This window comes from Magallana gigas, chromosome 6, assembly GCF_963853765.1.
Source record: "Magallana gigas chromosome 6, xbMagGiga1.1, whole genome shotgun sequence".
Classification (NCBI taxonomy): domain Eukaryota; kingdom Metazoa; phylum Mollusca; class Bivalvia; order Ostreida; family Ostreidae; genus Magallana; species Magallana gigas.
This window is the reverse complement of record NC_088858.1, coordinates 48,277,221-48,293,963: the sequence shown is the minus strand read 5'-3', so window position 1 is coordinate 48,293,963 and position 16,743 is coordinate 48,277,221. Positions and strand designations below refer to the sequence as shown.

General features: G+C 36.8%; 2 protein-coding genes across 4 annotated transcripts; one reads left to right on the top strand and one right to left on the bottom strand.

Annotated features, from left to right (window-relative positions):
* Positions 1–1,152: 1,152 nt before the first annotated feature.
* Positions 1,153–1,929, bottom strand: LOC105331140 (uncharacterized). Its single transcript, XM_011433221.4, has 3 exons — positions 1,651–1,929; positions 1,486–1,539; positions 1,153–1,359 (listed from the first exon to the last, which is right to left on the bottom strand). Exons 1-3 carry the CDS (start codon positions 1,858–1,860, stop codon positions 1,216–1,218), a joined length of 408 nt encoding a protein of 135 aa, XP_011431523.2. The 5' UTR covers positions 1,861–1,929; the 3' UTR covers positions 1,153–1,215.
* An 868-nt stretch (positions 1,930–2,797) lies between these two features.
* Positions 2,798–16,513, top strand: LOC105331138 (zinc finger protein 106). Of its 3 annotated transcripts, XM_066086779.1 has the most exons (20): positions 2,798–2,881; positions 3,628–3,748; positions 4,112–4,170; positions 4,338–4,505; positions 4,809–7,423; positions 7,536–7,723; positions 8,298–8,349; positions 8,936–9,072; positions 9,394–10,599; positions 11,045–11,256; positions 11,662–11,890; positions 12,161–12,286; positions 13,728–13,844; positions 13,977–14,165; positions 14,839–14,901; positions 15,038–15,157; positions 15,363–15,443; positions 15,562–15,630; positions 15,745–15,897; positions 16,058–16,513. In XM_066086779.1, exons 2-20 carry the CDS (start codon positions 3,644–3,646, stop codon positions 16,091–16,093), a joined length of 5,925 nt encoding a protein of 1,974 aa, XP_065942851.1. In that variant the 5' UTR covers positions 2,798–2,881; positions 3,628–3,643; the 3' UTR covers positions 16,094–16,513. The 3 variants fall into 3 exon arrangements, with proteins under 3 accessions (XP_065942851.1, XP_065942852.1, XP_065942850.1); XM_066086780.1 differs by lacking the exon at positions 9,394–10,599; XM_066086778.1 differs by having other exon boundaries at positions 8,936–10,599.
* Positions 16,514–16,743: the final 230 nt, after the last annotated feature.

Genomic DNA, 16,743 nt, shown 5'->3' with positions numbered 1-16,743 from the left:
TAAATTGTATTAGAACAACATACCACGGCCTTAGATTATTTGACTCACATGTAATGTTTCAATCTAATATAGATGAGATTTATGATGACACTATATATATATATATATATATATATATATATATATATATATATATATATATATATATATATATATATATATATATATATATATATATATATATATATATATATATATATATATATATATATATATATATATATAGTAAGAGTTTAAAGACATTGTTATATAGTTTGCTCAAACAAATGTACAAAGATACACTTATATTTGCATTATGCAAAACACACTTTTTTAAGATCCTAAATTTGTACGATAAAACTATATGCATGCACAGGTGCTTGAGGACAGGATCGACCCCCCCCCCCCCAATCTAACCCCCCCCCCCCAATTATAGACCCCCGGGACTTTATTATTATTTTTTTAATTAAATTATCCTTTTGTGACATATTTCTTATCTAATTTATACATTCATTGCCCAAAATTACCTAAAACAAATATCTTTAAAAAATCAGACCCACTACATATATTATACAGAGGGTCTGATTTTAAAAAAAAATGTTTGTTTTATGTAATTTTGGGCAATGGATGAATAAATTAGATTAGATTAGAAATATGTCATAAAAGGATAATTTAATAAAAAAGAAAAATAAAGTCCCGGGGGTCTATATGGGTCTATATATTGGAGAGGGGGGGGGGGGTCGATCATGTCCTCAAGCACCTGTGTATACATGTATATGTATATAGTTTCATAGTTAAGCTTCACTGACAGTTTGCGCACATATATTATAGTAATTTGTCTGAGGCACAATATTATATTAGTAAACAGGTAAGAATTTCCGCATACCAAGTTTATTATGATGCACTCCAATTATTGCTTTTAAAAAAGTTAACGTGTTAGCGTGTTAATTTCTATGAACGTGTATAATCATTGTGCTATGTACATTGTATCTAACAAGATCAAGCAGTTATTGACTTTTTATAATATTCACTTATGGCTGGGAGCATGTATCAGGCTGTGGGTCCATAGACTATATCAGATTTGCTTTGAATAAATGAATTTATACTTAATATTTACTAACATACTTATAAATAAGATATAAATTGTAATATTATTAAACATATAAAACCATGTATATGTTGAGATTTTTATGCAAGTTTACAAGTCATTATAAGGTACAAATTACAACATTTCATTTAATTGTAAAGTGCCTTCAACAGCAGACCATGTCCTTCTCGTATTGCGTTGCGCTTATGATGGATCACGTGACATTCGTCATTGGTGAGCTCACGTGTACTTGTCCAAGACTGGTCATAGACCACAAAGTGACATTCATTGGTCTAACATCAAAATAAAAAATACAGATAATGTTGAGATATGAATGGAATACAGATAATGATGAGATATGAACGGAATATCGTGCTGTTGAATTTGAAAAAGAGCGTTCGAATCGATGTACACAGTACCTGTCCGTTGAATCTAGTCGTGATTGTCATCTTGTAATTAAACCCAGACACAACCTGATAGAGAACAAATTGAAACATGATAAAAAGGTCGTGTGTTTCTATATCTTTAAAATGATTTAGAATAGATTTCTGTTCAATTAACAATTCATGAGAGAAGTTTCGTACCTGAGACCAAGCATGGTCGACAGAAATGGATCCATCGTTGACGGCATTAGTCCTGGAGGCGTGAGTACTCACGGCAAACTGGGCCATCTCCTGGACCAACGGGTCATTGGCATCGATTGGACAAAACCCCCCTAGAGTCGTCCCGGGTGGACCGCATGCTAGGGCAGTTCCTACTGCAATTAGAACAAGCAATACAGAACGGGCTATCATGGTATGTGTAAGTAGAAGCACGGTGCCTATTACAAATGTAGGACTGTATGTCTTATCTCTTGAAAGTGAAACATCACAGGTCATCGGTCTATAGAGGTTGTTGTATAAGGGACCAGAGATGGTAAATAGTTAGTTATGATACAAGAGTTGTTATACACGTGTACACTGTATTTATATGGTTCAGGTTGTGATTATTTATCATTCAAGGTAATATATTCACTCTGACCAAGTGCATGCAAGGCAGGCAGAATTCCTGATCGAAAATATCCAATCAATTTACAATATAATGAATCTGAAACGTACAATGCATTGAATATTCGCTTGTTTAGGAGAACAGATAAACCCCTTTTCTTTCCAGAATATCGTGCATGGTCAATTAGAAATGCGTGTTAAAAATCAAGTTTTTAGAAATGTTAATCTTGCAAAACTTTGAATTTACATCCCTACTGTAAATTCAAAATTTATAATATGAAATAATATAATGAGATATTTTTTTATTGATTAACAACAGTGTGCAACGAATAGCCTACATCAGTCTGTACAATCTGAAATATTTAGCACGTGACGAATGCGCGGGTGTAAAAGGGGAGGGGGGTCAGGTGCTGTGATATTTAGTTTTGGTTAAAAAAATATTAACAAAAAAAGCAAAAGTATTTGTAAATAAATATTGGAAACATGGATCCCTTTTTAATGTATGATGATATACAGTGTATATAAATCAGTAATATAATGTATAATGCTCGAGAAATTGATAATTTTTCTTACAGGCCTAATCAATCCCTATTTCTCATGAAATTCCTTCCACCAATATTAGCGATGTTAAATAGTCACGTTAAATTATCTTGTTTTCTAAACATAAATAAACTTATCTATAAAACATGTTATAATTATTTACATTGCAGTGTCGTTTTAAATTTCTATCGAATTAGTCGACGTCTGACTTAACTTTAAACAACATGGCGGCGAAAACAAACAACATGTGCCAAGGGGATTTTAAAAACGTTAAAGCTTGAAGATAAAGGTATCTTAAACGATATGCATTTTTTGCATTCATTCTTAGATTATTCTTTGTTAAGAATTTCGACTATAGTGATTAATTAGAACTCTTCTTTCAAACAAGTAACTGTGTTTATGGGATGACACCTGCACAAACATGTTTGGTAACAGACCACTTCATTTAGGTCACGGTATTTAAAAATAAGGATCAGCATAACTATAATTACGCTGATTAATAAACCTTTCCACAATCGAGTTATGATTTGTGCTTAAGGTAAATTAAACCGTAACTACTTGTTAAATTGAGCAAAAAAAAAATAATAAATGCAGAAAAGTAATGTATCTTCTAAATGATCATATGTTACTGCATTGCTTATTATTATGAAATTAAAGAACATAATCAACATAAGTCATTGTTCATTAAGGTAATGTATTATAAGTAATTAGATGTTCCTTAGTAAAAAAAAAACCCTGCCTGTAAAGAATTTTAACACTCTTACTAATTACGACATCCAATTACTCACTGAGTGACCAATCTGTCATTAATTGAAAAGTAATTAATAATGAGGCAGCTGAACAGTTAAGTGACATGTGTAATACATATTAAACAATGAAGCACTGTCTTTCACAGTCCATACCAGACTTAAGATAAAGAACCCTTGATTAAGAAATCCATCAAGAAAAATTAACCATTAAAATAATAAGCAGGTAATATTAATTTTTAATGTATGAATGCAAAGCCTAGCAAATAATTCAAGTTGCATGAATCAGTCTTTCAGATAAAGCGATGGCTGAGCTTGGAATGGTTAATGTATCGATGGAGTTTGACAGTCAGGAAGAGAGGGAGGAACACCCATGTGATATATGCCATGTATCCTACACAACAGATGTGGTAAGTCAGGATGTGAGGAAACAATTCATCATTTTAAATGTTCCCATACCTTTTAAAGGAAATATTTTTCATACAGTAAAGGTAATGATTAAGATGATGTTAACAGATTTTGTTTCAGTATATTAATTTTTCAATTTTTCAATGATTTATTGACATCACCATGTTGGCATACAGTCAAAATGAAATCAAATGACAGACAATAGAAAATTATAACATAAAGGCTACAGCATGCAAGACAGTTTTATACAATACTTCATAGTCCCTGAGGTTTTGTAAAGAGGTTTTCTGATCAACAAATTACTATAAGTTGTTTTAACAACTATTTTCTATTACATGTACCTTAAACTTTTTTCATCTTTGTAGGAACTGAGAGATCATCACTGGTCTTTAATGCATCATATTAAGATGGAAAAACAGAAAAAGTAAGAATGTTTGTGCTTCATTGTGAACATAATAATCACATATCATCATGGATAGTGTAAGTGAACATAATAAAATTTGCTCTTAAAATACTTTAACTTACATGAATAAAAACTTACCCAGGTACACAGTTATTCCATGTAAACAATGACTCTACTTTGTTAACCAGGGGTAGTGTTCACAACTGCACTCTGTGTTTTATGACGTGTGCCAACATCATAGAATACGGCAAGCACCTGAACGAGGAGAAACACAAGCGGGCAATTGAGGACAGCCGGCGACAGCGGGAGGAGGAGGACCTGTTGATGGGGAGGGACGTCCTGATGGCCCGCATCAGGTCAGTGACCGGTGTACTAATAAATGTTCTAAAGATGTGATGACTCAGAAAATTATACTAATTTGTGGTGACTTGGCAAAAATTGTCAGTCTCCACAATACATGTGCCCCACTGTTGTATTGTACCAATTTTCCTTGAGAATACCTGCAAGCACTTCCACATTTTCTTTGACTCTCACATGCTAGAGGGCTTACTGATTTACTTACCCTAATGATGTGTCTATCCAGACAATAATTAAAAATAAACATGCAGAAGTGATACATGAGAGTTCTTTTACTTACTGGATGTAAAATTTTCTTTTAGGGAGAAAGAAGAAAGGGAGAGGAAAAAATATCAGAACAAACAGAAAAACAATGAAGAAAAGAAGAATGGGGACAATAATTTGTCAGATCCTGAGGCAAAAAAGAACAAACATGTTGGCAAACGTCGAAGTGAAAGACTTAACAACCGAAATAACGGGACTGGTCACCAGAGGTCCTTCTCTCTCCCGGGACGGAATCCTGGGCAACAGTACAGACACCCACCCTGGGAGCACCAGGCACACAATGATGATTTTCATGTAGACCGAACAGGAAGTAACTTTGTGGAGCCCTTTAGGGGCCAGTGGAATGGAGGCTATGGCAATTACCAAGAGAATCAGTGGAATCGGAATATGGGCTTCCAAAAGTTTGGAGCACATGCTCCAAATCAGAATTTCCACCAACCTTATCATGATAATGGAGCATACAATATGCATGGTCAGTATGATAGTAATGGCTGGACTATAGACAGAAGAGGAATGAGAGATGATAGGGGACAAGGCCACTACAGAAATCAATATAATGATGATTTCTATACTGACCCAAACTCTCCCTATGAGTTGGAGAATTCTGGATTTCCTGAAAGGAGTTGGCAGTATGGAGAGCCATCTGGGAGATACCAAGACAATCACTCAGGGAGAGGAAGAAATCCCAACAGATGGAGTAGAAATAATTCACCCAGGGAAGATACTAGAACTCATGGCTTCAGAAATGGAAATGTTAGGAATACAGCAAATGTACCCAGGGACAGTCGCCAACCAGCTAACAATGGACAAGCTAAAGATGAAAGTGTATCTAATTCTAAGAAAAATGGTAGGCCTCAAGAGAAAAATGGAATACCTCAAGAGAAAATTAATGAAATGCATTTGGATGTAAGATCAAAGGTCATAGATGATGAAGTTACTTTTTCTTTCAAGAAACCAACAAGTCCAAAAAGTGAGAAATATATTGAAAGTATAAGAGAAAGTAGAAATAGGTCAGAAAGCTGTGAAAAAGTAGCTAATAAACGAAGGCGATACAATTCACCATCACATTCCCATGAACCCACAAGCAGGCAAGATAAAGATTCTAAGAATACTCACATTAGATTTGCTGATGAGGAGATTACAGGAAAACCTTTCCAGCATTTTGATGAAGCAGATAGTACCACTAGCAGTGGAGACAAGGAGGAGCTGTCCAGTAGCTCAAGTGGAAAGAAAGGGAGTGGGGGGAGCAAGGAGAGAAAAAAAGGCATATTGAAGAAAAAGAAGAAAAATGGAGGTAAAGGATCACCTCTGGGATCTCCCAAAAGGTCAAATAGAAAAGGGCGGGAAGATAAGGGAGGGGAGGGAGTGTTAGAAAAGGCTGAAAAACTGTGTAGAGAACTCCGAGAAAAGCGGGAAAAGGCAAAACTTGAGAGGGAGAGGAAAATGAAGTTAGAACAACAAGAAAAGCTGGACAACATTAATCAGGAATTGAAAAACCTGCAAGATAAGAGTCAGGAATATGTTAAAGGACACATTTTAACAGAAGAAATGAAGCTACCAGATGCACCCAGTGCTAAAGAAAATACAGAAAAAGAATCTAGTCATGGGAAAAGTACTAACCTAAGTCAGCCCAACAAAGAAATTGAGAAAATAAGGCAGAGCATTGAGAAAAGTGTACAGAGTGTCAACGAAATAGAAAAGCTTCAGAGTTCGTTAGGACTGGAAAGAAGTTCTGGAAAGAAAGACATGAGCAGTAGCACAAATAAATCAGTTTCAGTGAATTCAGAGAAATCGGGGAAAGATTCTGTCAGGAAAGAAACCTCGACAAAACCAGACAGTGTTGAAACAAGGAAGCCAGGACTCAGAGAAGAAATCAGTTCTGCATCGTCCAAAAAACCTAAAGAAAAGCCAAACACTGAGGCTCTGTTAAAAATGGTGAATTCTCCAAGGTCAAGGAAGGAGAGGAAACAGTTGGCTGAAATGATAAGGTCTTATGCTCAGTCTCAGAAGAAGTTGTCCTTGCCTCGGTACAATCTCCAGTTGTCAGGGAGTTATGATGACAATCTCGATGGTAGAATTGAGGAGCTGAGATTAGAAGAACTGTCCCCTGAAGTACAGATACAGATTGCTCAGCTCATGGAAGCAGAGGCCACCCCTGACCTAAATGACCTGGAGATGGCATTAATGTCCAGTTCAGAGAAGAGAAAAAGTGGAAGAGGAAAATCAGGAAAAGATGATGGTATAGCAGTGCCTAATTCAGTAGCTTCAGCAAGAGATCAGCATCATGGATTGGAAAGAGTGCTACAGGGCACTTCAAAAGAAAGACAGAGGACACTGTCTACAGACTCTGATAGAACTGGAACCACATTGAGAAGGAGAGAAGATTCAGCTGAGCCTTTGAAATTTAGTGACCTTTCTACATCTGTTATGACAAAAACTGAACCCATGGATTTCGAATATGAGAAAGCAGCTCAAATACCTTCTAGGAGTCCAGACACAATGGCTAGTCATGTAACGTCTACCACTAATCTTGGGGAGACTGAAAAATCTATACAAACACATAATGTCTCGGTACCCAGAATGCCTCAGTTTTCAGATCAGCTTCCTCAGAGATCATCAACGCAAATAGATGCTGCTCTGCCCAGTCTATCAGGTAGATTTTTAAAAAAGTCTTTAATTTGATAAAATTCAAAAATAAAATCTATGGACTGTAAAGAAAAAAGGATTCATATTAAATATGAAAAGAGAGATTTTCTCTTTTTAAGGTTCTTTGTCATCACTGGAGAGTGGTCGGTCCACAGAGAGTTTCTTTGACACGGTCTATGACATTAGCGTTAAGGAGGAAGCCCTGCGGAAAGACCTGACAGAAGCCGACCAGTTTATTCAGTATTTCAGGAATGTGATAGAGGAGGCCTCCATTCAACTGAACCGTTACAATGAGAAAAAGCTGCGGGTTTGTTTATGTTCATTCTTGACATAGCTTTAAAAAACTGTTAGAGCAAGCAGGTTTACTGGTACAATGTATGATAAATTAATATTTACAGCCAAGTCAGTTTCAATTCAACAGTTGCAATGTATGGTAAACTGTTTGTTTTATAACAATATTTTATTTACTCCCTGGCACTGCCAGGCATTTGGCTACAAGCATATTTTATTGTTAGTATTTTTGATAATTTCATTAATGTACATGTCAGAATTTTTTTATTTCACTGGTAATATGAAATGCCCATACTTATAAAATGTAGATTGTTTTCTTGGTTAAGATTCATGTAAGCACAAGAGAAATGCCTCAGCAACAGGCTTACCTAATAAAACTGTCAAATATTAGTATGAAATCTGATGAATTACCTGGTATAGGTGAGAATTTATTTGTGGACTGTTGGTAAGAAAAGTTTGCTTTTGAGAAAAGCACTCATCAGTCACACTTATGGACTGTCTTGATGTAGGTGTAAAATGAATATTGTAATCTACATTATTTTACTGGAATCCATTACTTAATAACCCCCATTGTTGGTGTCTTTGAACAGTTGCAGACTGAGGAAGAGAAGCTCCGTAGCCAGAGACTGAGACTTCTTCAAGGTTAGTAACTGCTTTCCCTTCAGATTCATTTACTAGTATCAAAATCATACATGTACAGTCAGTTAAAGACCCCTTCACGATAACTGCGGTATTGCTCTTTTGTAGGGCAAATATATATACTTTGCCAAAATTTTAGTAGGTTGATTAATTAAATGACGTAAATGAAACAATTGATGTTACGTCATGTTTCACCAAATTATGTCATTTTGCCCTGTAAAAGAGCATTACCGCAGTTACCATGAAAGGGTTACCGGTAATTGATATAAGTAACCATTCCAAAGGTCAAAGTCAACATTTCTAGCTCTATTTTTTGCTTGAATTGCTGTATATGTATATTAGTATGGAACTAACAAATGAGAGAGAAATATACTTTATTTTATTTCACAGATTTTTTTTTCAAAGATAAAAAATATGTTTATGAAAAAGGACAAGAAAATTAAAGGATTTACATATGTATATGTTTGTTTATGTAATAGAGGAACATACCTGTATGTTGGAAATGACTTTGTTAAGGAATACATATACCTGGTAGTTTGCTTTCTATTCCTATACATGTTTACTATAGTTAAACATTCCTGATTTGTAGAGGCCAGACTCCAGCAGAGATCTGGGCAGTCAACACCTCAGCTCTCGGAGTTCGAAGACCAACCTAGGGGTCAAGGTCGAGAGGATACGGGAACGGTCACAAACCCAGGTCACAGTTCTCTGACTCCTGCCCCCAAGGTATCGTCCAAAAATGACCCTCACTCAAGTACTTTGTTAAATGTTTTGAATCGTAACCAGCGTCTAGAGCCAGAACGCGATAGACAGGGTTTTGGTTCTTCGTTTGGCACTGCTAACTCCCCAGTTCAAGCTAACCTCAATCACCCAGCTTCTGACTCCATTCTTGCTCAGTTGAGAAATTTGTCCTCAAGTCTGCAACAGGAAACTATTTCCATGGAGACTGAGAATAAATTAGATTTTAGTTTACCTAGAGATTTGGGTTCTATTAAAAAGGAACCTGAAGAATTGTATGTAAGTCCTGATAGTGTTACCTCAACTCAGGGAACTCAAGGTGGTATACCCACCCAGAGCAAAGATCAACCAGTTAATAAAGAAGACAGCAGAGTCAGGTTAGGAGCAGCTAGAGGCAGTCCAGACAGCCCTGTACAGAAAACAACAATCCAGAGTGAGCCAGCAGCAGCTAGAAAAGTGACAGACACTAACTCTCTTCCACCAAAACCTGTAAAATCAACTAAACCCCCAGTGAACAAAAAGCCAGAGAGTTCTGATTCAAAGACTAGCACAGATGTAGCTCACAGTACGGAACTGAGAGATGCAGGGTTCATAACTCTGAATTCCTTGATCAAAACATCAAACCTTACAGAGGATATAGACTCTGATGACGAACCTCTGGCAAATGTGATGAGGCGACAAAGGCAGGATTCGTTGAGATCAGAAGACAGTCAGAAGAGATGCGAGAGTGACGACAGCGCCAGCGACGGGAAGAAGTTCAACATGCGATACATGGGGACACTGGGTGTGGACAGCAAGGCTTTTCTGACTCAGCTAGGAAAATGTCAGAGTGGCAGCAAACCTCAGGGCCCTTCTTATGTGGTTCTGGACAAAGACACAGATGCTTACCAACAGATTCAATCTCTTATTAAAGGAGGGAAAAACGACAAGGAAAGTTCAGGGACAGCTTCTGCTGCTGTGGAAAAGAAGACGGCAGATAGAGGGACCAAGAGTCTGCGGGGGGGACATGTCAGTGATTCGAATTACGAAAGTGTGAATAGTAACTGCTCGCTCGGTGAACAAATCAAACAGTATGCAAATCTGAACAAGAAAGGGGCAAAGAAGAAGTCCGAGGAGAATGTCGTGGTTGTGAATTCTGATTCGGACAGTGAAAGAAGTGATAGAACGCTTCAGGAGGACCCCGCCCTTCTGAGTGATAGCTGTACCCCAGTCAGGATGGTCAAGTCCTGCTCCAGCGGACTACAGAACCTAAACCTAGACTCCAGCCCACAGCTTGCCACAAACCAGCACACTCGCCTCGGAAGGGAAGAGGAGCAGACAGTGCGATCAGCAGACGAGGGCCGAAGCACATCACCATTCAGGAAGAAGTTGAGGACCAAAAAAGAGAGGGACAGAACTTCCTCAAGGAAACAGAAGGAAGACTATGTCCTCGATTCCAGCTCTGATGGAGGACACTCAGTAGATGAGGATAGTGTTCCAAAGATAACGGAAATTAAACAGCAACTGGTATTTAAGGTTGGTGATTGGATTAAGTCCTAGATGTGCTTTTTAGGCAGATGTGAATGTTTCAGTTATTTGTTTTCTGCATGAAGTTTTATTTGGGTGTATGGAAAATTTTTCAGTTTATTTTTCAATTATTTTGAAATCACGTTTTGTTAACACTTGATTTGAATTTATAAGGTATTTACCATGTGAATGATAATGTTATAAAAAAAATTTGATTCCAAAGAATTTTAACTGAAAATGTAATTTGTTAAACAAAAATAAGATGTAATTTAAGCTTTGTGAATGTAAGTACTGAAGATTTTGAATTGCAATATTCATGGATAGTCATTTTCAGCCATAAACTTATTTAAGGGAAGTGTTCCCAAGATGTATGTTATTCTATTGTAATATTGTTATCGCCTCTTAACTTGCTGAAGCACTGCAATATATTCTCAACACTGCTCCCTTTGATTAGTCCCTCAGTAATATCCCAGCAGCCCTGAGGGCCGAGGGACTAGATTCCGAGGAGGCGGGGCTCGTAGAGACGGGGTCAGAGGACACAGATCAGGTGGTTTGTGTCAAGCAGGAAGTGGTGTCAACGGACCCACAGCGCCGCCTACTGGAGGACGTACAGCTGGAATCGGAGTCGGAGGACAATCGACAGTTGGCCGTAGAGGCCCGGGAGAGGTGAGACACTGATGTTGGGTGTAAAACATGTATGACACCAGCGGCTGTGTCAAGTGTAGTCAGTTCTAATAATTACTTTGTGCACCTACTTAGGTCGCCGTGGTAGTAGTCATTATGTCAAGTATTAACTAGGTTTATTTATTGTTTCATATGGGATGTTAATGTTGTGGACATTGCAGCAAAAAAAACCAACATTTAGGATGACTATAAATTTTGCTGCAGTGATGGCCAGTGGTTATAACGTATATAACAATATCAAAATTTAATACTCATGTACCGGGTATATGTGAAATCATCAATCAGAATATAATATCATTTAAAGAGCAAGTACATGTGCACATTTGGGCTGTAACATCATGTTGGCTCATTTAACTTAATAGTATACTGGTTGTACTACATTTAAAGGCTGTCCCTTGACAAAGAAGTGATGGAGAACTTCAGGAAGGCTGTGGAGAACATGAAGTCAACCCTGGGTCTGTCTGCTCTTCAGACCCCTGAGGACTTATTCCTGCCCACCGTGAGGGACCCTGTCCAGTTCCCGGGGCCGAAGGAAGTTATCTCTGGCCTGGAGGTGCATGATGGGTCCCTGTATGTCTCGTACCAAGGCAAAGTCATCAACAAGTTCAACCTTCAGGTATGGACCTGCACTCACACTGATCATTGTGATAAAGTCCTATGAATGTTGGAAAAAAATATCTTCACAGGTTTAAAAACTTGTATGATTTGTAATATATGTACCAGACAAAAGCTGAGATGAAATTATTGAATTAATTTCTAGCTCTGTTATATAATTATGAAATGAATCTCAGGTACTGATATTGTTTATGGTAAATTTTATTGGAACTTAAGATCGATATTATTCTTATGCTTGAGAGTTAACATTATTAACTTGTGTTTACACTAGACTGGTAAGTTGGACTTTGAATTCAATACAATGAGTCACGATGTCAGCTGTATCCTGGTGTCAAAGACCACAGACCGACTGTACGTGGGGGCGAATGAAATGATGCTTCTCTCTTATTGCTGCAAGGTACTGTAAACTTACTATATTTAGCGTGTACAATATTTGGCGGATTATGTGTTTACAACAAGTTAGCGTGGATTTGATTTAATGCACTTCTGAATGTACTTACTGTGGTTTCATTAATTTTCGTTGGTATCAATTTTCGTGGATTTTCTAAATATCACAGTTTCAAGGATACGTAAATTCGTGGCCAATGATCCTATCAATACAAAATGTTAGTTGAAATTGCACTTCAATGAACATTTAATTTCGTGGATTAACTTAACAACGAAATCCACGAAAATTGGTATTCAACGAATATTGATGAAACCACAGTATTTATCCTCTTATGTGTTTTACATCTGGCAATGTACGTGATTTAGCGAACACCATTTTCCGCAAAAAACACTAAATAGAATACACAGCCAAATGCAATACATTTACAGTAAATGTTTGTTATCCCAGATTTTTAGTACAGTAGATACTGTGTGTTCTAAAAGCAATGAATTACCAGAATGTAATGTACCAGGGTAATGTAAGCATTATGTACCAGAATGTAATGTACCAGGGTAATGTAAGCATTATGTACCAGAATGTAACGTACCAGGGTAATGTAAGCATTATGTACCAGAATGTAACGTACCAGGGTAATGTAAGCATTATGTACCAGAATGTAATGTACCAGGGTAATGTAAGCATTATGTACCAGAATGTGATGTACCAGGGTAATGTAAGCATTATGTACCAGAATGTGATGTACCAGGGTAATGTAAGCATTATGTACCAGAATGTGATGTACCAGGGTAATGTAAGCATTATGTACCAGAATGTGATGTACCAGGGTAATGTAAGCATTATGTACCAGAATGTGATGTACCAGGGTAATGTAAGCATTATGTACCAGAATGTAATGTACCAGGGTAATGTAAGCATTATGTACCAGAATGTAATGTACCAGGGTAATGTAAGCATTATGTACCAGAATGTAATGTACCAGGGTAATGTAAGCATTATGTACCAGAATGTAATGTACCAGGGTAATGTAAGCATTATGTACCAGAATGTAATGTACCAGGGTAATGTAAGCATTATGTACCAGAATGTAACGTACCAGGGTAATGTAAGCATTATGTACCAGAATGTGATGTACCAGGGTAATGTAAGCATTATGTACCAGAATGTAATGTACCAGGGTATTGTAAGCATTATGTACCAGAATGTGATGTACCAGGGTAATGTAAGCATTATGTACCAGAATGTAACGTACCAGGGTAATGTAAGCATTATGTACCAGAATGTGATGTACCAGGGTAATGTAAGCATTATGAACAAGCATGGATATTGTATATGCAGGAAATGCAAACTTCTATTTTTCATTCATATTTTAAATGTAATTTACTGATACCTACTTGTGAAATGTGGGAAATGAATGATGAATTGAAAAAACCCATTTTATTGTTTGTTATAGACTAAGAGGCCAATTAAGGTTGAACCAACTGAAGGAAAACCACAGTGCTTCCACGAAAACTGGGGAAATCTCTACATGGGCACAGACTGTGGAACTGTCGTTGTGATGTCAATAAAGGTCAGCATTATATATTTAACTGAGTTTTTGTAAATTGATTTCTCAATATTTGAAAGAGATTTATAAAAGATTTTGAAAGAAGGGGACTTTTGTAAAGTTATTTTCAAATTATATGATGCTTTATTTTTGTAGAATGATAAAGTCCTTGACACATTCCACTGTGCTGACCGATCAATTAGCCGAATCTGCTCTGCCACAGAGGGTGTTCGAAGAGTGATTCTGGTGGCCTCCTTTGATGCTATTATCTATGTGTATGACAGCAGTACTGGTTTACTGATCCGAATGTTGGAGGGTCACACTAGAACTCCCTTCTCCCTGCAGGTATGACCATAGCTCACTTTGTTGTGAGGTGTATAGAACTACATGAAGATTGAAACCCCTCTCACAGCCAGTGATGGTTCTCATATGTAAAATAAAGAGTTTAATTTCCAAAGATTTCATTTACAAGAAGGTGCTCTGACACAACCCTTTTCAAGAGATGAAGTTAGATATACATAAAATGGTTGTGGATTTAAAGAAACCAATTTTAATTAGGTCAGATAAAACTCTGCTTTAAAAAATGTATCTAGTTTGAGTTTAGGACATTTTATGCAGTTTGATATTTAATTGTTGAATTGACAGCACTGCAAGGTTTTTAACTTTAGGTTTATTTAATTGTTTGAAGATATACACATAGTTTTTAGTGCTGGTTGTGCAGACAGTTTAGACTGGCACTTCCAGTGGATTACAATGTATTTGATGAGAACATTCACTGTCTGTGACTGATCGGGCTTGTCGTGCCGAGAGGGCTTGTATACAACCCCTGGGGTACCTGGCTACCAGTGGCCGGTGGCTGTAACCCAGGGCCAGGGAGGTTTAACCTCAGGGGGCGAGGACTAACAGATCAGTCATTCATATATATTTCATTCGACATTTGTTAGAAAAAAAAATTATTAAAAAATATCCAGACCATAAACATGTACTTTAATGATGAGTTGAATTCTGCACTTGAAAGGTTGATGGTCACCTAGTGTTTAGTGGATCTGGAGACAAAACTGTGATGGAACACAATGTATCAGTAAGTTGTACTTGTATCAGTAAGTTGACTTGTATCAGTAAGTTGTACTTGTATTGGTCTACATGTGCCTACTATAATGTAAATGCATTTATGATGTATGATACATTAGTGATGGAGTTTACCTGTTTCTTTACAGACAGGTGAGCTGTTGTGGACATACACAGAGGCCGGGGGAATTGTGTCATGTGTCTGTACCCATGGTGACCAGCTGTTCTGTGCCTCGTATGACCGACTCATCCGATGTTACAACAAAACAGTACGTGTTGGTACCAAGATCATATTGATGTACATGCAGATTGTAATTTTGCTAGATATATCTACATTGAATAAGACATGTAATAATTCCACAGCTATTAGTATTGAACTACTGAATTTTCAAAAAGTATATTTATTTTTCAACTTTGTTTAAAAAAGTATCTCCAAGTGGAGTTGAATTATAAAACTCCATATTTTGCTTACAGAGTCGAAAGTTGCAGCGGCTTTATTATGGTGCAGGGGCAGAGGATGGACTTATCATCAGAATGACAATCTGTGACGGAATGGTGAGAGTTTTAAAGGAGGAAGCTGTTTTGTTTGATTATACACACATGTACAATTAACTTAACAATGTTTCATTGTTTGTACAATACATCTAACCTTGTTTCATTGTTTTGTTTCAAGTTAATCACAGGAAACAGAAAGGGGCTGGTGGAGGCTGTGCCAATCTCACAAGACAATCACACCTGTCAGGTGGGTCCTCACAATGCATTATCTGATCATAAGAGTTTTGAGTTATTATTCAAATAATATACATTTTACAAGTTAAGCAGATTTCATGTACATATGTTCATATTTTGTTGTTAGTGTGGAGACTGTGATTTTGTTTTTGCTGTGAAAAGCCATCTCTTATACCATGTGGTGCACTGTCATATATTAAACAATGTCCGGTCTGGAAAAAAGACTTCATGTCCGTGGAAGAACTGTAAAGACAAATTTAAATCTACTGCCACAAAAGAGGTGAGTAAAACTCTATCAGTTATAAATAGGCCAAGTTGTAAAGTGGAATACCCAGATACACTGTAAAATAAAGAATGATGTATAGTATACATGAGAACTTCGAGGTTGACTATAATCAAGGTCGTATTTAATTCAACTTTAATTTTTTTTTTGCCTGCAGGAATTTGAGGAGCATGTCTCTCTACATGTCTACTAGAAGTAATTTTGAGTCTCTCCATGTCAACAGCAATGTGATTGCTTAACGTGATATTTCCCTGTCAGACAGTACTGTTATGGGATTGTATACTATTAGGCTGTTAACAGCCAATGTGCTCAGTCATTTGTGATGTCTAGTATTTTTACAAGCATTTATTTTTGGACTTTTTTTTTCAATGCGTGTACATGTATGGGTATACATGTACATGTATTTCACGATACATATTATATACATGTATATCGTTTAGAAAGTTTTCTCTTTTGAGGATATTTTCGTAAAATGTTTGTACTGTTTGATCTGTATGGGCATTTAGTTCTGTAACTTTTTGTTCAAGTGGTTTTACAAGATTTATCCCTGAAAAATATGGACTTGTTGGCACTAATCAATATCTTTTACATTAAAAATATTTTTGAAAAGTCATTGCAATTAAGTTCTTTGTTGAAGTTTGTTTTAGCTCACCTGAGCAGTAATCCTGATCACCCATTTTATCCATTTGCAAAATTTTGTGACTTTTCTAGAAGCACAGGGCCAATCTCAACTGTGTGTTGGTAATTGCCTTTCTTAACAAGGACATGTAGAGTTTGAATCCTCTGGGACTGGGACATTTATAGTTTTAACTATGAAGTTTGCTTAAGATGCATAAACTTCAT